General features: G+C 38.5%; 1 protein-coding gene across 2 annotated transcripts in view; it reads right to left on the bottom strand.

Annotated features, from left to right (window-relative positions):
* Positions 1-26,293, bottom strand: part of hcn1.L (hyperpolarization activated cyclic nucleotide gated potassium channel 1 L homeolog) — a 212,308-nt gene that overhangs the window by 159,929 nt on the left and 26,086 nt on the right. For both annotated transcript variants that reach the window (XM_041569429.1, XM_041569440.1), the window contains exon 2: positions 5,520-5,943. In XM_041569429.1, the coding sequence (XP_041425363.1) occupies positions 5,520-5,943 (424 nt within the window). The remainder of the gene's footprint in view (positions 1-5,519; positions 5,944-26,293) is intronic.

The raw sequence follows: 26,293 nt of genomic DNA, 5'->3' as shown, positions 1-26,293 counted from the left end.
ACTATACTGAATAATTATTATAAGGACCCCAGCTCCAAGTATTCAACACTTGCCAAATGCCAGAGAGAAGAAGAGCTAGACATGCAGAGATAGTTCATGTTAAATACCAAGCATCTAACAAAAGCTGTATAAATTGGAACACAGTTAAATAAGTGAATTTAACCAATGGGGTTGTCTTCTTCTCTAGTAATAAAACAGTACCTTGTACTTGGTCCAAATTAAGATGTAATTAATCCATATTAGAGGGAAAGAATTCTGCTAGGTTTATTTAATGTTTACATGATTTTCTGGTAGACAAAGTATGAAGATCCAAATTATGGAAAGATCCATTATCCAGAATACCCCAGGTCCCGAGCATTCTGGATAGCAGGTCCCATACCCGTTTCCTTGAATGTAATATAAGTTTTGTGCAAGGACTGACATTGGGAGTGATCCTTGGCGATACATTGTACTCACTCCGGGGGCCCAGACGCATCCCTAACATATCTCCCTGATGAGGGTTCAGTTCAGTCTGTTATCTCTACTTTCTCATCAGTACATTAGAGAACAGACAGGTCAACCAAAATGCACTAAGAATATTTCTACATATCTCTCTAAATTACCCTAAATGTTTTGGTGCCTAGAATGTACACTTATACCTCCTGAGCGTGCACTAGCTTCCCACTTTTAATACAATACATCATTATACAACAGGTAGGTTTTCTTAGCCAATTACAGTCCTGAAACTGTACAACTGTAAAGCAAACGCTGCTCGGTTTTTAATTGATGGTGTGATTTTTTATCCCATTAAATGTTAATTAGACTTTAATATATACAGATATCGCTTACTGTGCACAGAACTCCTCTCTATTTTTGCATATTTATACATAGGAGTGGAGGCTGCCGTATTATTTAGCTCTGGTGAATGAAATATGAAAACTCTCCTTAGGGAAGCAACATGGCAATTATTTCTGACTGTTCGTGTTTGGTCTACACAGAATTCCTCATCAATCTACAGTAACATACTTTACAGTGTAAAAAGGAAATTAAGATTAAGATCTACTCAGTGCCCCAGCTCCACTGAGTAGAATATGATCAGACTGCGTGTGGTCACACACATTGGGGCTGGAGCTGAGATCAATGCACTAATGAGTAATCTCAATATATATTGGCAAAACAGGCCAACTCCTGAAAGTTTTGTGGGGCCATACAATAAATGTGATGTGGTTCATCATTTACATCTATCCAAGGCAGCCCTGTCCTTGCAACCTACCGTAGAGCCCATGAACCCTAATTTGCATTTTAAATAGGAAGAGGGTTGAAGGGGGTTGTCTCTGTGTCAGCTCCTATGCACTCCTCATGAAAATACTATACAGGCTTTTGCATTCCACCTGTGGCCAGAGGTGCTGATGGTAGAGTAGGGTGCAAAAAGAGAAAAAAAGATTTTTTCGGAACCTACTTAATTCCCAATTGGCTTCGACACACCCAACTTCTCTGCACACATAAGGGTGCACACAGCCTAGAAATAATAAAAGGAAGCCCAGTGTGTAGCAGCCGGGCATTTCATCCTATCATTAAGGAGATTTCTCTAAAGGTGCAAAGGAAAACTGCTGTAATCCATGAAATGTAGCTCAATGCAGATATATTTGGAAATCCATCCATCACAACACTAACTACCATCTTAAGTGGACAATATAATGTACACATTGCTTAATGTTCTTAATATTCTCTTATCTTCCATTAGTATGGAAATGGCTTTTCTGCACGGATGGGCTTTATTTGAATGTGAGAAGCGGAGAAGGCTGAAATCCCCCATGTCTGTTCAACATAAATATCCAAAGTGAAAATGTTTATCCAGCTGAAAGAGAAATGGGCAGTATTGGTGACAGTAGATTAATACAATTGCAAGGTTACCCGTCAAGTCCTGACATCTCTGCCCACCAGCATCGCTTTAAGGTAAATTAACCCAATCGAATGGAGGTCTTGGCAAGTGGTATTAACAGCTCCTGAGCCGGCTTTTTTCATACCATTGAGCAGACTAATAGGATTAGCACCCTTTGGCAGAATATGGAAGCAAACCTTATCCAAAGAAGGGAAAGTGCTCACCAATAATTTTTAACCATTAGGCGGGGTGCAATGAGGCTGTGACCACAAAATTCATACAGACAAAGACAAGAGGTAATTTCACCAAAATGCCCTCCTCTTTAAACAAAACAGAGATTATTTGTACATATATTTAAGCTGTTCAACTTTATTAAAATCATCTCTGGTCTGACCAGTCCTACACTCAAATTTCATCTGATTCATTAAGAAATTCCATTGCTTTATTATACATTTCACACAGGGACTAAGTTTTACCTGCAACTTACTAGCTGTCAAGGTTAAAATTCCCAAACATGGTTGCTCTTTTATTGACCACCACTGGGATCTATCTGTATAGATAGATTAGATAGATAGATAGATAGATAGATAGATAGATAGATAGATAGATAGATAATAGATAGATAGATAGATAGATAGATAGATAGATAGATAATAGATAGATAGATAGATAGATAGATAGATAGATAGATAGATAGATAGATAGATAGATAGATACTGGATGGTAGGCTGCAAATGAGGCGACTCCACACACCAGGATCAGTTTTAGGGTGTCCTGCCCATGTTTATTTTCCAGCAGCTGCAGAATTTCCCCTCGCAGGGGGAATGTAACCGAAGAAGAAATAACAGTTCAACAGAAAAATCCAGCCTCCTGGCTAACACAAAATAAAATGCTTTTCTTTCCTTCTGACAGTGAGCACTCCAGCAGACTGTGTCACTCAAACACACAACAACACCTCCTGCTCAGCATCAGGTCTATTAAACAGGCCTAGGGCAACCTGAAAACCTGGTCTACGGATTTGAGAATCCGTCCAATCCTATTCTGGTGGATTCCCATTAAGACCAGCCCCAGATCACCAATTACAAAAACCCATCAGAGAGACAAAGTGTTTCTCTGCTAACAACACTATTGGTCTTACCTCAGTAAAAATGCCTGAGAATCCATGGACCAATGTACATGCCACTGCCATTTATCCAACATCAAAAACAGATTGCTCATTCCAATGCAAAATGAAAACACACACAAAGCTCAAGTATTGAAATGGTTACATTGTATGAAGAACAGTATCACAGTCTACTTTAAAAATTAACATAAAAAACCCACAATTGAAACTTGTCCATGATGTCAACAAGCTCTGGTAGTGGCTCTGGTAGCATCAAAATACAGGCTCAGTTACACTCAACTATTCATTCTGCCTCAACGATGTTGAGATTGTATTAAAAATGCTGCATTGGGGGTAAAAAACAAGACAGATTCAATCCACAATTGCACTTTTGGATGAAAATGGCCTCTGTTATGAAGGTGAACTGCAGGGCCACCCACTGTCTGCTCATGCCCTAGTCCTGCATGTACATGATCACTGGATAGTATGTAGGATAGTTTTAGCCCAAAATTGGGTACCCATGTTGTGTACAGTGGATCTTCATGAAGGATAAAGAAAAGGTAAAATAACTAGGGGATGCCAAGTTGTTAGGCACAATCCAGTGATCCTAGTTGCTAACCAGCTTCCACCTAGAGGCCCTTTTCTTCTCCTTTAAAAAAACCCCACCAGACTAGGATACTGTTTGCATGAGCTGTACAGAACTTTTTCAGAGCTCTCTGTTCATTGCATGCGTCCTCCTAGAACTGGCACAGGGGACACCTGGGAGAATGATAGAACATAAAAGACATAAAACATGAAAGAACTACTCATCTGACAACCTTTGGGAGCTGGTTGGTCATCCTTGTGCTCATATACTGTAAATTCTTACAGTTATTGTACATGAGCACCCTTCTGTATCTGTGTAACTATGACTGATATTTCAACACATATTGTCATTCTCATTTATTGTACACAGGATATAGGATCTTGTTTTAGAAAATTAGCAATTAAAAGGCATTAATTTAAAGGATTATTTATTTTCATTCATCTACAAGCTTCCAGGCTACAAACACAATAGAATATAAATGTTCTCAGAGCCAAAGTCATTGTATTTTGCACTATTTTTTATTTAAATTAGGGCTGTAGAAAATCCACCATTTCAGACACCGACTAAACACAGAATCCTCTACATAATCCACAGAATGCTCTGCCAAATGATAAAATAATTTTTTTTACTATAAAATCCGAATTTTAAAAGAAAAAAAAACTCACATTTTTCAAGATTTATTATACCCAGAGGATGGAAAAAGTCAGAATCTGAAAATATTCCATCTCCGACCTGCCAGGGTTGTATATAAGTCAATGGAAGAGGTCCCTATCAGGGATGGGCGAATTTTTTCACCTTGTTTCGCCGCGGAAATGACGCCCATAGACTTGTATGGCGGTGTGCGTCAAAAAAAAAAGACGCTCGTCAAAAAAAATTGCGCGACAATTTCTTTGACACCCATAGACTTTAATGGGCGTCAGCAACGAGTTTTTGGTGAAACGAAACGGCTCAGATTCGCCCAACCCTAGCCCCTATTCTATTTGGATGTTTCTGTGGTCTGCACTGGAATTAGCCCGAAAATCCGACTATATAGGGCTTTTCTGGGAAAAATCTGAAAAATTCTGACTTTTCGGGAAGAAGCACGAAAAAATCTAGTGATTCAAGTAAAAATCAGAAAAAAAATGTAGGATTCGAATTTTTGCAGGATTTAGCGAGTTTTACTGTGATCAGTTTCTGTGGTCTGCCCTGGAATCCAACTATTTATGGTCTGAAAATCTGAAAAATTCGGACTTTTCGGGAGAATGCCCAAAAAATGGAGCGATTTGGTTTTCACTGAATTTATCAAGTGTTAACCCATACAATTAAATTTTGCTTTTTTAATAATAAATAAGGTCACATTGTGGATAGGGATGTAGCGAACTGCCGATTTGGTGTTCACGAACGCCGTTCGCGAACACCGGCAAAAAATGCGAACGTTCGCGGACAGTTCGCGAACTTCAAACACCCGCTAAAATCGTTCGATTCGAACGATCGAAGGATTTTAATCATTCGATCGAAGGATTTTCATTCGAATCGAACGATCGAAGCCATTCGATCGAATGCTTTTCATTCGATCGAATGCTTACAATTGTTCCAACGAATGGAAATCGTTCGATTTTTAGCGGTCGAAGGAATTCGAATGGTCGAATGGTCGAACGATCGAACGCGAACTCAAAATTCGAACGTTCCCAAACGTTCGCGAACATTCGGCGGACGCGAACAGTCGAAGTTCGCGCAAACTAGTTCGCAGCAGAACAGTTCGCTACATCCCTAATTGTGGATTCTAGTTTGCTCAGACTTTTTAAATAAAATTATCAGAAAAATGATCAGAAAGATTTTGATAAATAACCCCCTATGTGTTAGAATTTGAGTGCAAAAGGCCATAATGATCAAAACTCTGGTAACTCCAATGAATGAAAATTCATCAATGAAACCTGGCATTGTTAAATTTAAAACTAACATCCAAAATAGTTGGAAAGTTGCTGACTTACCTCTTCCCACTGATGAATGTATCTTATTAACCTGGAAAGTCGCAGCAATCGCAGCAAACTGAGAATCTTTGTAAACCTGACGATGCGGAGCGCCCGAGCAGTCTTGTAGACTTCCGAATCCATCCCTTTCTCTACAATGAGAAAGATATAATCCACTGGAATAGAGGAGATGAAGTCCACGACGAACCAGCTTTTCAGATAATTCATTTTTATGACTTTTGGATCGAGGATTATCTCTGAATTGTCTTCAATTACAATTCCAGTTCTAAAATTCATGAACAAGTCAAATAAAAATACAGTGTCAGAAGCCGCATTAAAGATGATCCATGGCGTTGTTGTTTGCTCTGTGAAGAATGTGATTCCGACTGGTATAATGACCAGATTTCCGACCATCATGATGAGCATAATCAGGTCCCAGTAAAACCTGCAAGATTCAAAATACAATATAATTACTGCCAAGAACTCCCTTCATGTTCAGCCCTCTTTCATTTGCATGATAACAAGTGTGGCTTTGCTATTCAGCATGAATGCATTATAATGAGCCATTTTCCCAAGGCCCCTATTCTGAAATTATAATCTTACATATTTGCATACATTGTTTTTTTTGTGATGCAGCAGATTCAACATCACATAATTATTATTGTCGCTGAAACACATGTGCAAATCTCTGGTAGCAAATACATATTTATGAGATAAATGTATCCCCTGTAAAAGCTAACTTTTAAATAATCCCAGTGGGATTGTTCTGCCACCTGTATGTATTTACGTCGTTCAGTTCTGATCAAGTACAAGGTATTATTTTGTTATTATAAGAGGAACAAAGGATATCATTTTTAAAAATGAGAATTATTTGCTTAAAACACACTTTATGGAAGATACATTCCAGAGCTTTCTGGATAATAGGTTTCCCATACATAAATATGTGTAGCGCTATAATAAATTGAGTGCACCACCCTCTAACTATGAGCTCCACTCTCGATACTGTACTCCGGATGAGACCTCAATTCTTAGGGAGTAAGCCCTCGCAAACGGTGTGGAGGCAGGGTGTAGAGTAACTATAACTTTGTGCAGGGTGCAATAATTGGGTGCCAGTGGTTCTTATAACTTAATCAGGAACATATTTATTAAATAGGAATCTTTGCAATGCAATGTTCATACAGAGATAACAATATCCTACAGCAACAGTGGATAATCATATACTCACAAAACCTTGTGTTAATATCAGTCCCCACAGGTAAAAGAACATGTACATTAGCATTTTCTGAAGGTACATCCAGCTTCAACCCTTTTCCTTTGTGGAACCTGAGTAGAATCTCTAAACCTAGATCTGTACACTAAGGGGCAGATTCACTAACTTCAAGTGAAGGATTCGAAGTAAAAAAACTTCGAATTTCGAAGTGTTTTTTGGGCTAATTCGATCATCGAATGGGCTACTACGACCTTCGACTACGACTTCGAAACGAAGGATTCAAACTAAAAATCGTTCGACTATTCAACAGTCGAAGTACTGTCTCTTTAAGAAAAAACTTCGACCCCCTAGTTCGCCATCTAAAACCTACCGAACTCAATGTTAGCCTATGGGGAAGGTCCCCATAGGCTTGACTAACTTTTTTTGGTCGAAGGATAATCCTTCGATTGTTGGATTAAAATCCTTCGAATCGTTCGATTCTAAGGATTTAATAGTTCGATCGAAGGATTATTCCTTCGATCGAACGATCAAACTATTTGCTCTAAAATCCTTCAACTTCGATATTCGAAGTCGAAGGATTTTAATTCCCAATCGAATAACGAGGGTTAATTAACCCTCGATATTCGACCCTTGGTGAATCGGCCCCTACGTCTCTACTTCTGGGCAATCAGAACCTGTTATTATAATCCCACTCACAATCCTCGGAGGAGCCTCAAAATGCTCAGATAAATAGATCTGTCACTCCTAGAATGACCTCTTAAGGGGAATAGCCTAATCTTACTAGACCTGACTGTCTAGGTTCCACTAGAGCTCTGTGACCTGTTAGGACCAGAGCTGACACAAAATGGACCCTGAGCGCATGGCTGCCAAGGGCTTTATACTTTAGCACAGTGCCATCTACTGGTCACTGTGTGAACACCAAGGGCACAGTTTAAGATGTAATAATGAAATAGGTCCCATGTTAGGACCCATTTAGGCATCTATACCACTGGGGATTTGCCTGCCAATATTATTAGGGGTGGCTAATTTACCAGACCCCTACATATGTATATATAAATATATCATCTGATGAATGGTGTGCAACCGCACTAATTGACACCAGGAAACTCTGGCGTTGTTATAGAATGGCCTATTCCAAGCAACTTTTCAATTTGTCTTCATTATTTTTTTTTACTTGTTTTTTTCTGCCTTTTTCCAGCTTTCAAATGGGGTTCATTGACCCCATCTTAAACACTAATGCTCTGTAAGTCTACAAATGTATTGTTATTGCTATTTTTTTTATTACTCATCTTTCTGTTCAGGCCTCTCCTATTCATATTCCAGACTCTTATTGATATCATTGCATGGTTGCTAGGGTAATTTGGACCCTAGCATCCGGATAGCTGGAATTTCAAACTGGAGAGCTGCTGAACAAAACCTAAATAACTCAAAAATCACAAATAATAAAAAAATGAAAACCAATTGCACATTGTCTCAGAATGTCACTCGCTACATCGTACTAAAATTAGATTAAATATTTTAATGGTATTTTCGTCCTAGATTTAAAGAACTGCTTTCTGTCCTAGCTGTGAATTAAAGATGAGAAAGCTTTACTGGTGTGTCTGATGTATACAGAATACCATTCATATACATAGAAAATGGCCAATGATCAGACTAAGTCTGCTCCACTGCAAACTCTAACGCTCAATCGATTTCCTCAATCGTTAATTAAGTATAATGTTCATTTTATGGCAATGCAAGTCTATTCCAGGCCAATGTGAATTGGTAGCCCTGTGGAAATGATTTGTAAAACCTTTAAATAAGGGTGGATTTTGTTTTAGGATTTCAGAGATATGATATGAATATGATATACTGTAAATCTGGTAGGGAATTAGCCATAACTGATAAATAAACATAAGGCAAAAACACGAAGGGATTATAATTTAGCATAAAAATACTCTGCAAAGCATGTGTAATAAGAACTTTGTAGTAGGATTTAGTGGATTTGCTGTGAAAATGTTTACTTGCCTAAAGATCCCAGACAGGCTTTGTGACACACTTCTCTTGAATTCATAATGAGGACAGATAAAAATAGCCAACAATACTAGTTTCTCTCAAGCAGGTGATGTTGGCTGCGTAGACAACAGAAGCCTAGACTATTATTTAGAATAGGAAATGTTAATGTATCAGCATGTTTGCCTGACTTTAGCTTACTTATCATTTTATTACCCTTAAACAACTTTAGAAAAGAGTACAACTCTGCGACATTATAGGCCTGTAGCGTATTCAGGTCCGTTGATGCCCTAGACACCAGACCTGCGAGCGCCACAGTCTATGGGGCAAATTTACTTACCTTCGAAGTTGCGCCAGCGTTGGCTTCGCCGCACTTCACCAGGCTAAGTTTCGCTGTGGCACTGCTAATTCACTAAAATCCGAAGTTGCGCCCAGGGAGGCAAAAGGTAGCAAAATTGTGATACCGTTAATTGGTCGAACAAAGCGAAGTTAAGCTAGCGATGCCTAATTTGCATACGGCGCCAAGTTAAAGTACAATGGACGTATATGTAGCAACAAATACATTACACTACACAAGCCTGGGAAAGCTTCATAAAATAAAATAGAGGTGTTATTTTGCCCTGTACATGTGTCCACTGTATAGTTTAGGTGCCATATGTTAGGAAATGTAGGGGGGAAGGAGGATACCCCCAAAAAAATTTACAATCTTTTTTCAGCCTATCACCCTTAAAAAAGTAAAAGACGCCAGCGTTTTTTTTGGACTTAGAAAAAATTTCAACTTTTTTTTGACCAATCCCTATCTACTCTATTGCACTTCGCCTGAGGTGGCGAAGTAAAGTCTGGCGATAGAGGTAACATTTACGCAACTTAGTGAATTAGCGTATTTACGTCCCTTCGCCATATCGCAACTTTGCCTGGTGTAAGGGTGCGAAGTAGCACTAGAGTAGGTCCACTTCACTAAAGAATTTACACCAGCTCATCGGGGAAGTAACGAAATGATGTCACGCTGGCGAATTTTAACCCTTTAGTAAATTTGCCCCTATGAGTAAGTGCCCACCCTTGCCACAAAATGAGTCATGCTTGAACATGTCATAAGAAAGATTTTCTATTTCTTTATATCATCTGGGCTCTTTTTTCAACCAACCGTAAGTCTATCCTGCTTTTGATTTTTGTTTGATTACATGGCCCTTGGATTGGGGGGTCTGTCTGGGATTAGACCACTGTGAATAATTTTAATATAATGGAATAAGAATTTCTTAGAATCTATATAGATTTTTGGATTAGGCTCTATTAGTAGAGGTACACACCACTGCTATATAGTTCAGACCTGCGCGCGCTCCTTCATGCCGTCAGCAGGTATGATGTCATGGCAAATGATGTCACTTCAGCTGCAAGTTGATGGACCCCCGACCCCCCAAATTTAGTAGGAAGAATCAGGCAGCAGGGGAAGTTAGTTTATTTTTGTTTTACCATATAGACATCTGAGGAGCTGTTACCCTGGGCACAAGTCCTGAAGTACCAATATAGTGAAACCCAGGACAGTGCATGCTGGCAAAGGGTGCATGACAGGGGCGGGACAAAGCTGCCAGGCAGGGGATTAGTAATGGGTTAGTGATGTAGTTGGGGGGGTGGAGTTGTAAAGGGATGTATAGCACTAACTGCTAAGGAGGGAGTCCATTTTAGAAGAAGAAAAGGAGTTCACTCCCTCCCTCCCTTGTATTAACCCTTTGTGCTAGTTGTCACAATTGTGGCCTGGGAATGGTGAGTATTGGGCTGACTGACCAAGAGGTGATGAGAGGGAATAGCCCGTTGTCACAGCCGGGTGGTGGGTCCCTGGCAATGGGGAGAGTTAGTTAAGTGGAGATTTTTTACCAAGTCCCAAGTTGGTTAATGGAACTTGGTTGGTGGTGTTCCTCTCTAAAAGCGGTGGTCTCTGGGAGGGTATGTTGTATTGGTGGTAGCATGCAGTCCTGCTAGAAGGCACAAGTGGCTTATACGAATGGAAGCACCTAATTGGGTCCATTGCCAGGGGCCTTGCAGAGGATTAAAAAGCTAATGGTATATCACTGTTCATATTTGTATGTTTATAATGTTGTTAATATAAACGTTATTGATATATGTGTTATCTATTGTTGAATAATCTTTTGTGCAATAAAGCTGTGGACAAAAAGACTCCAACAAATAAAATGTATGGTGAGTGAGTTGGTTATTCCTAGGCCAGTTTGGGGGAAAGCGGTAGGTATTTGTCCCTGCCCATGTCAAGTAAATACATCCCTGTATAGGGCCACTATATTCATGTTTGTTGTATTCAAATATAAGGAAGCACATGTAGAATTATTTATTTCTTTGTTTTCACTAGCTTTTGTGAAGTTTTTTTTTACTCTTGGACTGTGATGCCATAACCTGTTTGAAACATGCCTGCTGGGGGCATGTCCTGGTGGTCAAGAGGGTATATTGAGATGTTGATAGAACATAGCAAGTCAGAAAGAGCTGCCAGTTTGCAGACCACTGCCTGTTTTAGGATGAGCAGGGCCCTAGTTGCAAAGCAAAAAGTTAAATACATAAAAAGTAACAAATTATAAGTGCAAAGTGTAGTTTCAAGAGTATCTCAGGAGAATGCAAACCCCTGTCCTTCTTGAATGTCTATAGAATGTTTATAAAATAGCCTTAAATTAAAACCATTGGTATGATAAACAATTCACTAAACTGTAGAATTGGATTTGTGAGCTACTCAACCTAACATTTTCTTCTGGCTGCAACCACACAATAATGCTACGAGTCACCGATAGATTTCACCAGAATTTTAACAATGCTCAGCAGAGCAAACAGCAGAGTGGTTTGCAGTGGGAAAAATGTTAGGTTGAGCAATTAATTATTCATATCTCAAAAACTGTATTGTTTTTTTTTTTAAATTGCCATTGTGCCATCCTGCTATGAGTTCTGGGGTATTTATACATGAAATTGCCTCTGTGCCATCCTTCTATGAGTTCTGGGGGGGTATTATACATGTAATTGCCACTGTGCCATCCTACTTTAGTTTTGTGTCCACCAAAGTAGACATGACCTCTAAAAAAGATTGCCATTATTCTGTGGGTGTGGCTTGTAGCTTTGGTTGGGGCTACACAAGCCACACACAGCATCGTTCACCTTTTTGTTTCCAAATCAAGCACTGGTGCTATGAAAAATGTATTCCCCTATAAGAGGCTGATTTATTAGAATTGGATTTTAGACTTTATTGCTTCATCTTTTTGTGCTGGTGCTGGTGCTAATGAAACATATTATATTCCCCCATAAGTGGCTGATCTATTAGAATAAAATGTTAGACTTTATTGCTGGCATTTGAAAAATATGTGGCAAAAAACATGATCGGTTTTCTTTTTTCAAAAGCTATGGGGGGAAAAATTATGTTCTTGTTGTTTTTTATTACTTAAGATTTATCAAATAGAAATTTAAAAAAAAATAAATAAAAATGAAAATCTCACCACTTAAAATCTGTTTATTTTCTGTTTGTGTTCTCTGCAAAAATGTACAATTGAGATACATTCAAGGATTTTATTAAACAAAAATGCATTTTGTAGTGCTTATGGGAAGATTTTTTTCTGATAATAAATATGCTCCTAAGTATGGTAAATGGAACAAAGCCTATTATTGGAAAAACTCTTGTGAAATCATACTTTTTTTATGAGAAAAAGTCATGCCAACTTCAGGCAGGTCTTCAAAAGCTGCTTTTAACTGAAACTTGCAGTCTAACAATTGACCAATGAAAAATAATACAGGTATTATATCCCTTGTCTAAAAAATCCAGAAAGGTCCAAACTACATGAAGTCCATCTTCAATAGAGTCTATTTTAATCATTCTAATTTAGTGGCAAAACAATTGCGTTTAACTGATTTTTTAACTGACTTAAGGTACAGTGACCCACATTTTCGAGGATCCTTTTATTTTAAAAGAAAGTCCCAAGGTTTCTGTACCAGGAATCTATATATATGCATTGCAAAATGCTGTAAATTTTCATTCCATTGATTTTTATTGCATTTTCACTGATATTTTATAAAAAGATGGGGCTTTGTCCAGAGAGCTCAGTTCAGTTTTAGACCAGCCCCTATTTCTGATTTTCTCAGATTCACTTTCATCTGGTATGGTACCTATGGATTGGAGAAAAGTTAATGTCATTCCAATATTTAAAAAGGGATTATGATCTCAGCCTGGCAATTATAGGCCTGTAAGTTTGACATCTGTGGTGGGCAAATTATTTGAAGGCTTGTTAAGGGATCACATTCAAAATGTTGTCCTAGTGAATGACATTATGAGCAGCAATCAGCATGGCTTTATGAAGGATAGGTCATGTCATACTAATTTGATTGCTTTTTATGATGTGGTAAGTAAGATGCTTGACAGTGGGGGGGGGGGAGTAGATGTGATCTATTTGGATTTTGCCAAAGCGTTTGATACCGTGCCCCACAAACGACTGCTTTATAAACTTAGGTCTGTTGGGCTTAATGAAGTCGTTTGCACATGGATAGGAAACTGGCTACAGGATCGGGTACAGAGGGTGGTTGTTAATGGGACATTCTCTACTTGGAGTAAGGTTCTTAGTGGGGTCCCTCAGGGCTCGGTATTGGGTCCACTTTTATTTAACTTGTTTATTAATTACTTAGGGGAGGGTATTGTAAGTAATGTATCAGCGTTTGCAGATGACACAAAACTATCCAGCCCAATTAATTCCATCAAGGATGTGGCATCCTTGCAACATGATCTTGACAAACTGGCAATCTGGCAGCTAAGTGGTAAATGAGATTCAATGTTAATAAATGTAAAGTCATGCACCTGGGATGTAAAAATATCCAAGACATATACTCTTAATGGGACTGCACTAGGCAAAGCCATTATGGAAAAGGACCTTGGAGTCCTTGTAGATGATAAACTTGGCTGTAGCAAGCAATGCCAGTCAGCAGCATCAAGGACAAATAAGGTCTTGAGCTGTATTAAAAGGGGCATTGATTCATGGCAGGATGGGGTCATTCTTCCACTTTATAGAGTAAGGCCCCATCTAGAATATGCCGTACAGTTTTGGTCTCCATCACTCAAACAGGACATTATTGTATTAGAGAGGGTACAGAGAAGTGCAACTAAACTGGTAAAAAGTATGGAAAATCTTAGCTATGAAGAAAGACTGGCCAAATTGGGGTTGTTCATGCTGGAGAAGAGGCGTTTAAGGGGTGATATGATAACTATGTATAAATATATAAGGGGATCATATAATAATCTCTCTAATGCTTTATTTACCAGAGGTCACCCATTCTGATTAGAATAAATATTCGGAAGGGGTTTGTTACAGTGAGAGCTGTGAAGATGTGGAATTGTCTCCCTGAATCAGTGGTACAGGCTGATACATTAGATAGATTTAAGAAGGGGTTGGATGGTGTTTAGCAAGTGAGGGAATACAGGTGTATGGAAGATAGCTCATAGTCCAAGTTGATCCAGGGATTAGTCCGATTGCCATTTTTGAGTCACAAAGGTTTTTTTTCCCCTCTGAAGCAAATTGGTGAGGCTTCAGATGGGGTTTTTTGCCTTCCTCTGTATCAACTAGCAGGTCAAAAAAAAAAGTCAAAAGGTTGAACTTGATGGATATGTCTTTTTTCAACCTAAATTACTATGTTACTATGTTACACAAGTGGTTTCGCCTATAACCTTCAAATACCAACCCACACAAACCTACATCCAAATGACAAAATTTCAGATGTCTTCCTGCAAGGTTCAACCTATTAATTGCATTATTCAAACAAATTGGATGAACATAAAATGAAGTGAAGAGGAAGATTTCAGAACACAAATTTAAAAAAGCACAAATAACTTTTCCCTTAACTAAAATCTTTAAGAAGTAGGTGAATTCAACAAAATGCTGATTGGCAATTATAATTAGGAGAACTTTTCCGAGTGTGAAGTGATTTAAGTCTGCAAAGTTCTATATTTTCTGCTTATCATACTGATTGCAAAATAACTCTGGAATCTTGGATTAAGTCTTTCCTTACACAGCCTCTGACTTTGGAATACATTAAAATAAGTTTAGATGTGTACAAATAAAATGCTAACTATTTTGAAATTCCTACAATTCAGTTTCAAAACATTACGATGTTTAGCCCAAAATAGAATTTCCTGTATACAAAGTGCTTGAAACTTTGTGGTGTTGATATTACTCAAGAATGAAAGTATTGACACCGGAACACTTTTTTTGGTGTAAATTTCAATGTTCTTATTACTCATTTGCCAAAAACTAATTATTCAGCCACCCACAGCAAATTTTGCATTTACCTAACACTGGAGTGCAAAATTCTTGAAATTTTGGTTGAAAATATTTTGCCAGAAATTATTTACAAACAGGCTTAACAATTTTCCAAAAAACTTTGACAGTGCTTTCACAGTAACCAATACTGGTGCTCAAGAAGCTATCCAATTAATTTTTTTTTGATTTCTGAGTAACCTTAAAAGAACAGTAAAACCAAAAATGAAAGTATTTTAAAGGAATGAAAATAACATGTAGTGTTGCCCTGCACTGGTAAAACTGATGTGTTTGCTTCAGAAACACTACTATTGTTTATATAAACAAGCTGCTGTGTAGCAATGGCGGAAATTGAAAAAAGTCTATATGGCACAGGTTAAATAGTGGATAACAGATAACACCATTATGTTCTACAGAGCTTATCTGCTGTGTAACCTGAGCCTTTTCTCCTTTGAATGGCTGCCCCCATTGCTACACAGCAGTTTATTTATATAAACTATACTAGTGTTTCTGAAGCAAACACAGCAGTTTTACCAGTGCAGGGAAACACTGCATTATATTTTCATTACTTTAAAACACTTTAATTTTTTGATGTTCTGGTCCTTTAATGTTCTACAGTGAAATTATTCACTTTAATTGGACACAAAAAAACACACCAATATTTGTGTGAATCCCCTGTGGGAGCTACCAGGCCATAGTTACTCTTCACTTAATTAATCATTGGCCGTTAACGTTCAGCTTATCAGATCATGTGATGATGAACATGTTTTAATAAAAAAAAAAATTGTGAAAGTTGATTGCAGAATAGTGATGGGTGAATTTGTCCCGTTTCGTTTTCGGTCTTCGTGAAATGGAGAAAAATTCAGGAAACGCAATGAAATCAATGGGCATCAAAATTATTTTCAGCGGCCATGGCAATTTTTAAAGCATGCCTATTTTGCCCAAACGCATTAAAGTCAACGAGCATCCAAATAATTTTGACGTGCAACAATTTTTATGCGTGCGACTATTCTGACGCACGCCCAAATTTTTTCACCGCAGCAGATTTTTCTCCACAGTTTCGCAATTGTATTAGTCGGTGGCTAAACGTGGAAATTCACAGCAAATTTGCTCCTTGTAAATTTGTTCGCCCATCACTATTGCAGAACTGATTCTACTCTGGTATCTTCTGATTTCACTTCATGGCATACGTCATTTGATAAATAATGCACCATTCATGAGAAATATGATACACAAACATGTCATATCGCTTGGCATATTGCTTTACACTATTCTGTAGCAATGAGCTGTGCTAATGTTTATTCATTAGGCAAGGCTGGGGACAGATAATAAGGACCCAGCCAAAGTTATATTCAAATGCAGAATCATAATATATATATATATATATATATATATATATATATATATATATATATATATATATATATATATATATTTAGATCCATAAATATTTGGACAGACAACTTTTTTTTCTAATTTTGATTCTGTGAATTACAACAATGAATTGTTAAATGAAACAACTCAGATACAGTTGAACGGCAGACTTTCAGCTTTAATTCAGTGGGTTGAACAAAAAGATTGCATAAAAATATAAGGAACTAAAGTCTTTTAACACAATCACTTCATTTCAGAGGCTTAAAAGTAATTGGACAAATGAAAAAACTGAAAATAAAATGTTCATATCTAATACTTGGTTGAAAACCCTTTGCTGGCAATGACAGCCTGAAGTCTTGAACTCATGGACATCACTAGATTTTCTCTTTTATAATGCTCTACCAGGCCTTTACTGCAGCTGCTTTCAGTTGCTGTTTGTTTCTGGGCCTTTTTGTCTGAAGTTTAATCTTCAACAAGTGAAATGCAGCTCAATTGGCTTCAGATCAGGTGACTGACTTTCATTCAATAATATTCCACTTCTTTGCTTTAATAAACTCCTGGGTTGCTGTGGCTGTATGTTTTGAGTCATTGTCCATCTGTATTATGAAACACCTCTCAATTTGACTGCATTTAGCTGGATTTGAGCAGACAGTGTCTCTGAACAGCTCAGAATTCATTCAGCTGCTTCTGTCCTGTGTCACATCATGGATAAACACTAGTGCCCCAGTGCCAGTGGCAGCCACATAAGCCCAAACCATCACACTGCCTCCCAAATGTTTTATACATGATGTGGTATGCTTTGGATCATGAGCTGTTCCAGGCCTTCTCCATACTTTTTTCTTGCTATCATTCTGGTAGAGGTTGATCTTGGTTTCATCTGTCCAAATAATGTTTTTCCAGAACTGTGCTGGCTTTTTTAGATTTTTTTTTTAGCAAAGTCCAATCTAGCAGTGCACCCTCTGTATTTACTTTCCTGCAGACTTCTCTTTATGGTAGATTTGAATTTCGATACGCCTACCTCCTGGAGAGTGTTGTTTGGCTGTTGCGGAGAGGTTTCTCTTCACCGTGGAAATGATTCTGAGATCATCCACCAATGTTGTCTTCCATGGACGTCCAGGTGTTTTTGCGTTGCTGAGTTCACCAGTGATTTCTTTCTTACTCAGAATGTACCAAACTGTAGATTTTGCCACTCCTAATATTGTAGCAATTTCTTGGATGGGTTTTTTCTGTTTTTGCAGCTTAAGGATGGCTTGTTTCACCTGCATGGAGAGCCCCATTGACCGCATGTTGTCTGTTCACAGCAAAATCTTCCACATACAAGCACCCCCCCACCTCAAATCAACTCCAGGGGAGTAATTTATCAACACTGGGCAAATTTGCCCATGGGCAGTAACCCATGGCAACAAATCATATTGCTGCATTCATTGTTCTACTTGCAGCTGGCTTTAAAAAGCTATTCACTGTTTGGTTGTTATGGGTAACTGCCCATTGGCAAATTTGCCCGGTGTTGATAAATGAGCCCCCAGGGCTTTTATCTGCTTCATTGATAATGACATAATGAAAGAATTGCCAACACCTGCCCATGAAATAACCTTTGAGTCAATTGCCCAATTACTTTTGAACCCCTGAAATGAAGTGACCTTTTTTTTTAAAAAAAAAAAAAAAAAAAAGGCTTTAGTTCCTCACATTATTTGCAATCTTTTTGTTCAACCCACTGAATTAAAGCTGAAAGTCTGCCGTTCGACTGTATCTGAGTTGTTTCATTTAAAATTCATTGTGGTAATGTACAGAACCAAAATTACAAAAAAAAGTTGTCTGTCCAAATATTTATGGACCGAACTATATAAATATTTTGCAATTGCAAAAACAACAACAACAAATTAGGAAAAAAAACCATGATGTGATGTAGAGCCTTTCAACACTGTTAACTATCCAGTGGGACCAGCTGTACATCTGGACTGTTCACATGCCTGAGCCTCATTTAACAGTCACTTTATAAGACCAGCTGCACAGCTGCAACATACGTCACCAGGAGGCATCTTCACCTTCTGTTTCCCCAGAGGGACCAGCTGTACATTTCTGCAATATATCACACCTTTACTGTAAATAGGTCATTCACTCTATATACAATGTACCCACTCCCAGACACAGCCCCCATATTGCTTCATTAGTTTTGATTTTCTTATGCAGTGATCACACAGTAAATAATGTACATGTTTGAAGGGGTTTTCCATCATACAATGATTCTGACAATATGCAGCAAAGGCGCACGCAGCAGAACAATGAACTTCATGTTCCACCAACAGCCAATCAGAGAATTAGAACATGAAAAGAACTAGACCAGCCAATTGTCAAGGAGAGGTTTAGAACATCAACGGAAACTTAATGGGGGAAATGTACTAAAATCACACACGGAAATATGTTTCCCTAAAGAAGAACAAAGTATTGCATTTAGCAATTCTTCAAGAGACTGTCATAACATTTAAGTGAACTATTTATAAAATAGTGAATTGTCAGTGGTGCAAACGAGAAAATATCCAGTCTTTTATACAGTGGCAAGCACATCTACAATAGGGTCGCAAACGCTATATAAAAATCACAAAAAGGGGAAAATGTTCCCATTGCATGTTTTTTATGTAAATAATTTTTTATGACATTTCTCCCAATGTGTAAATGTTCACCTTAAAGTAGCAGAGGTAAATAGTGGAGCTAAGTTGTGCGTAATGTAATAAAAGTTGAAAGGTCTGCTACTTTACCACGTAACAGAGCCTTTACAGCTGATTGGTGCTCTGGTTTGCCAGACCTCAGCAAAACTTTGCTCCCAATTATTTAATTACCCATACCAACCACTGAGCATTTAGCATGAAATCCTATAGGTTTTGGTTACCAGACTACTTTCAAGTGTATCCTTTATAATTCCTTAATACTCTATATTAAATTCACACATCCAGCATGTTTCTAACTGGATCGAGTAGTAGTAGCTCTAATGCAGTGATCCCCAACCACTGGCTCATGAGTAACATGTTGGTCACCAACCCCTCGAACGTTGCTCCCAGTGGCCTCAAAGCAGGTTCTTATTTTTGAATTCCTGCTTTGGAGGTAAGTTTTGGTTGCATAAAAAATAGGTGTATTGCCAAAATAGAGCTTCCTGTAGGCTGCCAGTCCACACAGGGGTCACCAACAGCCAATCACAGCCCTTATCTTTTTTCATGCTTGTGTTGCTCCTTGACTCTTTTTACATTTGAATTTGGCTCATGGGTAAACAAGCTTGGGGACCACCACTCAGAAGTGGCTTTTTAAAGTTTTTTGGAGTTTAAATTGGTGTTAAAAAGTTGCAGAAGAAATCATGGGTCATTTTTGAATGTGTAGTTATGAGTAACAGTTTTTAAGCAGGAGTGTACTTATTTGTTTGTTTTTGTAAGACTGGGTACTAGTGACATCATTAGGGTCCTTTTACAACAGATGACATCACCAAGTCTTTAAGGATATATCTTACAGGATATTTATGGTTCTTGTGTATTACACAGTTTTGAAAATATCCCTTTGCTTTTCTTTAGCTTCCTCTTCTTAAGGTTATATAATATCAACCTTGTTCTCTTTTTAATCTCCATTATAATCTCCATACACAACCTACCAATGATTAGTGGGTGTCCAAACTCAAAATCCAGATTTAAAAAATATCTGTTTTTCCACCTGATATAAATAGTGTTGGTAAAACCCATAACTTTGTCCTCACATTCACCCAGACAAAACATCTCAGGATGTTCTTCACCACAGAAGCAGTTTAGGTGACTATTGCCTGGGCAACGTGACATCCTTTATCTGTGATTGCCCTCTACAGATCATACACATTGTGCTTTCACCTTTCTATAAAATGTTTTGCATTCAGAATTTGACACAGTTCAGCCGCATTGTTCTGCAACGTCTAAGATAGTCAAGTCAATATACTTACTATCCTTGATATTTACATACACTGGCCATCATTTGCTTTCCCAGTATCCTGGTTTCTACTTCTACTTTCACTTCATCAAATAAATAAAAATAAAAATGAATTTAAAAAAATTAAACTGTAAGGGGCATATTTATCAAGGATCGACCATCGAATTTGAGTACTTCGATAGTCAAAGTATTTTTTCCAGCGAAAACGGCAGTTTTTGATCGAATTAAAATCGTACAATCTAACGATTTAATCTTTCGAATCGAACGATTCAAAGGATTTTACAAACCAAAACTTAGACTTCTCAAAACTTGCCCAAAAGCCTCAGATAGGTTCTAGGAGGTCCCCCGTAGGCTAAACAGCAATTCACCAGGTTTAAGGTGGCGAAGTGTCGAATTCAAAGTTTTTTAAAGAGATGGTACTTCGATTTTCGAATTCAAAATTTTTTCCAATTCAAATCGAATTTTGGCCTATTCGATGGTCGAAGTACCCAAAAATTACTTAGAAATTCTAATTAATTTTTAAATCGGTCTTCAAATCAACTGAAAATCAACCTGGTTGTTGGGAGTCACTGACCCTGGAAAACGATTAACTTGAGGTTTTCATTTTATAATTTGTTTCATCTTTTATTTGTACTCAGTCCGCCTGCTGCTCCTCTTACATTCTGCTGTTTGGCTGATCAAGCCCTAGGAATCAGCTATAAAATTGCAAGCTGGACAAGTGTGCAACTTAAATGGGCGCAACTTCTGCAAACACAAATTCAATAAATAGGACTTGTGCTAAATATACTTTCTGACTATTATCTTAATTAGAAAGTATCTAATTATCTACAAAAAAAATTAAATTACTTTCTACTCTTGGTTCTTAGGAAACAAATCAGCAGTCTACCAAGAAGCCCTCTGTATAAACAACCCACTCCCCTACAGCTGCAGACTTTTAGCCCATAAAATAAGCAGCTCGTTATACAGAAGGCATCTCAGTGGGCTACTGATTGTTTTTTATAGTGCCCCTACAAACTAAAATTTAGTGTCCTGCATAGCAGGGATAGCTTTCAGTGATGGGGGAATTTGTCCTGTTTCTCGGAAAATTCATAAAATTCCCTTGAAATTCCCTAAACGGCGAAAAATTTGCAAAACTCGAATTTTTATAGCTCGTATCAATTTTTATGCCTGCATCAATTTGCTACAACTTTGAAGCTCACGTTAAAGTCAATGGGAGTCCGAATAGTACTGATGTGCATCAGTTTTGACATGAGCGACTATTCCGACGGCGCGTCCAGAATTTTTTGACGCAGATGAATTTTTTGATGCCGATGAATTTTCGCCAGCGAATTTTCACAGCAGTTTCACAAATTTATTCGCTATGGCAAAACGTGGAAATTCGCAGCGAATTTGTGCCTGTCGAATTTATTTGCCCATCACTATTGGCTTTGTATGCTTATATGTATAACTGGATTCAGAAAAGTGTTACTAGGATATGCAGCACTGTAAAAATTTATTTATATCTAATCTATATCTAAACCATATTAGCATAATATTTAATCCATATTTAATCTAAGTTAGTATAAATATACAGAGTTAAGTAAGTTGACGCCAAAAAAAACGGACGCCGGCATCCAAAAAACGGACGCCGGCGTGCAAAAAAATGGAGCCTGCGTCAATTTTTTTGATGCCGGCAAATTTTCGTGGCCATTTCGCGTTTTTTGGGATAATTTATTAATACACTTTCCCGAAAATTTTGTTTGTGAGAAAAAATCTGCAAAATGCATTTCACAATTTTTTCAGGGTTTTTCACCTGAAAACTCAGAATTTTGCCCGGAAAACTCTGAAAACTTTGGGGGAATTGCCAAAAACCCAGCGAACATCAAAAAATCATTGGGACTTCTCCCATTGACTTATATGCAACCTCAAAAGGTCTGAGATGGCGGATTTTCTGATTCTGACTTTTCTATCCTTGGGGTTTAATAAATTCCGGAAAATTGTGATTTTTTAAAAGTCCGATTTTATATATATATATATAAAAAAAATCACGAATTTTTCGTGATTTTTGCATTCGGAGTTTAGTAAATAACCCCCTAAATAAACCCAATAGGCTGGTTTTGATTCAAATAAGGATTAATTATATCTTAGTTGGGATCAATTACAAGCTACTGTTTTATTATTACAAAGAAAAAGGAAATCATTTCAATTATTTGATTAAAATTGAGTAAATGGGAGAAGGCTTTCCAGTCATTTGGAGCATTCTGGAAAGTGGATTTCCTGATAACAGATCCCATACCAGTAACCTTTTGGCTGTTCACTATCCCTGGTCCCTCATCCAAGTCCACCTTTAAGGCTAACATTTATTTCCACATTTACAATTGTATGTGAATCATTTCTACTTGTTCCTTATGTGCTGGTACAGCATCCAGCAGTGATATCCCAGTAGGCATTTAGGTTATCTTGAGGCATCTCATACCAATTATATTAAGTAATGAAGCTTAGCAAATTGCTTCAGATAACAACCTAGATATGGCCCATGTTATACCTTTGGGTTATCCCATTTCAGATCATTCCTTTTCTTCTGACGCAACATTCTATATAGGAATAGCTTAATCACCATTGCAAACTAAACACTTTAACCTTCTGCTTCTTTTGCCTGGTTCAGCTTTTCTCTTTTGGATTCGACTTGCATCAATGAACTGATTAGAATTCCTTCTTTTACTAAAGGATTCTGTTCTGTGTCACTGACATCTTTCCTCTGTTATCTTTTAATACTCCCATACTCAGTGGCATAACTAGATGTTACTGGGCCCACAGCAAAATAATTTGAGGGGACCCCAAACTCTCCAGAGGTTGCCCTGTTTTACCAATATATTAAAATTATTCATTCATTAGGGCCTCATGGGGCCCCTATACACCTGGGCCCCCCTGCAGCCGCAGAGTCTGCTTCCTCTGTAGTTACACCCCTGCTCCCATTGTAAGGAGTAAAGTCTTCTTACACTCGGGGGTGCCAAATGTTTGGCACCCCCAAGTGATTGTATTTAATTACCTAAAACCGGTGCAAAAAAGCTGAACTTTAACTGAAAAGTCGGCTATTTCGTGCTACTGCGCGGGGATATTGGAAGAAAGAAGAAGACGGAAGGGGATCATTCTTTGGTGCTCAATGGAGCAGGTGCAGTTTTCTGCTGATAGGAGCACCGGCCCGGGGTTTCAGGTAAGTAAATACAATCACTTGGGGGTGCCTAACCCCCAAACGGAAGACAACTTTCCTTCTCCTTTAAAACCCTGACACTCTCTGCAAATGAATTCTGGTGTGGGGAGTAGTCAGCAATTTAAAGCTAAAAGTCTATATGTCTCTTTCTGTTTGATCTCTTTCACTGCCATCCCATTATATTTCTGACATCTGTCATTCCTCCTTCTTTACAGTCATTACCCTTCCTCATCTCCTTATCTTCTCTCTCACTCTCACTAGTGTCAATCTACTGAACAGTCCCCATTTTGTTTCTCCTATTACAAACTTCAGGAACATCTCCCCTTCACTTCTCCTTCCCGCAGGTTTCATCTATTTCTTTTCTACCCTCCATTAATTACTTTGTTTCTCCTTTAAAATTCCATTCCAAGTAATTGCTGAACATGTGCACTGAACCAACACCAACTCATCTCCGTTACTTCTTGCTTCTCCAATGACAATCCAAAGGAACCCATGCTTTCCCTAATGTTAATCTGTATTGGTTATACCTTAACCTTGAGTCCTGGATGCAGGGCCGCCATTACAAATCACGGGGCCCCATACAACAAAATGTTCAGGGCCCCCTGGGCCCCACCCACAACACCCCCCAAGTCCCACCCCAGATCCCGCCCACTCCACACTACAGTTAAAAGACCACACAGACATCAGCGCTAAAAAAGATAACCCCCCACACACACAAGTTATAAAAAGCTATTGATGGTCAGGCCCCCTTATAACTTAAAAAAAAAAAACTGTGGTGCCAGGGCCCCCCATAAATTTTTTTTAAAAAATATTAGTGGTCAGGGCTCCACTACAAGTAAAAAAAAATAATTGCCGATCAGGGCCCCCCTATAAGTTAAAAAAAAATAATTGGTGATCTGGGGCCCCTCTGCCCCCCCCCACAAGTTATAAAAAGCCATTGGTGATCAGGGCATGCCAATGCAGATTTACCGGGACTTATTCTTAAAGGACCAATGAGGTTACAGCAAATCATAATAGGAGAAAATTTTCCGTGCAGAGAGCTGCTGTGCAACACGCTGAAAGCAGGGGGGCCCGGCTAATCAAGTAAGTGAAGCATGGCGGGGCCCCCCCCCTTAGACACTAAACCCTGTGGGCCCGGGACAACTGTCCCCCCTGTGACCCCCTGATGGCGGCCCTGCCTGCGTGGAACCAATTTCTAAGACCCGGACCCGACCTGAAGCCACAAACCGCAGCCCGCGACCCAAACCACAACCCACATATTTATCCACTTTGATCCACTACCCGCAACTGCCTTATCCGCAACCCAACCTGCAACCCGCCACCACCATCAAGCAGGAAGTGGTGTAACTACAAACTGGAAGTGACATCATCAAAAGTGGGCGGGACTGAAACAAGTTTTGTAAATTTTTAAAAGGAGTACAATATAGACAATATAACATAAGATAAGAAATGTAGATGAGACCCGCAACCACGACCCACATCTATACCCGTACCTGAAAAGCATACCCTCATTCTGCAGGGCACTCACTTATTTTTTGGGTAACCTGCTGGTACCCGACCCGCTGCAGGACTCTCCCATAACTGACATTGCCTCCATAGGAACAGCCTTATTTTAATCTACTGTTTGAACCTTCCTATTGGTAGCACAACCCCATTCCCACCATACGCATTTACAGTGACAAAAAGAAGCATGTGGGGGAACAAACAAATGAGTGAATGAATCACATATGTCATTCCTTCTACCTCCATAGAGAGAGTTTTTATATGCAGATTTGAAAATGATAATGTTAATGATACTATGGCTTCTATGATGGCTCAAATGGCGGCACAGATGACTCACAAATGCAAATATAAGGTCAGATGCAAAAACCTGTAAATTATAAAGCAGCTGTAAATCATTAGCTAGGGTTCATTTCCATGCTGTGTGTTTATGTGTGCATGATACCTAATGAAGTGACTCAGTGGAACAATACTCAAATGTACGTGATCTACATAAAACAACAGAACATGCAAATGTTACATAAAATTATATGTATGGTATAATGTACATTATGAGGATGTTGGAAGTCATCCAGTTGTTCTACCTACATAATTTGCTGACCTAACATTCTAATATCTGGAGAATTTCAGGGGGAAATACATACCTATGGTCAGCATTAGTTTAAAGGAGAATGCCACTTTTTTTTGTGTACTGAAATAAATTGCCATTGTAAGCGATCTACTAAATATTCAGTTCATTATTTGAAAATATAATTGCAATTTTAAAGGGGAACTCCAGCTTCCAAACCAAAATTGGATAAAGAAGCCCACATAACACAGAAACCCTCTAATATACCCATCACAGTTACCCGTTTCTTCAAAAAGTATGAATAAATGACATTTTCTATGCTGAAATCCAGCTGTTTAACAGTTCTTCTCTTTCTGCATCATTTGAAATCCTGGCAGGGAAGAAGAAGGGACTAAACACTGATGATACAAATGGTAACTACTACTCCACAGTAGGGATGTAGCGAACAGTTCGCCTGCGAACTTGTTCGCGCGAACTTCGACCGTTCGCGTCCGCCTAATGTTCGCGAACGTTCGCAATTTGAGTTCGCGACCATTCGACCGCTAAAATCGAACGATTTCCATTCGTTCGAACGATTTCCATTCGTTCGAACGATTAAAATCCCTCGACCGTTCGATTCGAATGAAAATCCTTCGATCGAACGATGAAAATCCTTCAAACGTTCGAATCGAACGAAAAATCCTTCGAACGTTCGAATCGAACGATTTTGCGGGTGTTCGAAGCTCGCGAACGGTTCGCGAA

The sequence above is a fragment of the Xenopus laevis genome, chromosome 1L, assembly GCF_017654675.1.
Source record: "Xenopus laevis strain J_2021 chromosome 1L, Xenopus_laevis_v10.1, whole genome shotgun sequence".
NCBI lineage: Eukaryota > Metazoa > Chordata > Amphibia > Anura > Pipidae > Xenopus > Xenopus laevis.
This window is presented reverse-complemented; position numbering and strand designations above follow the sequence as displayed.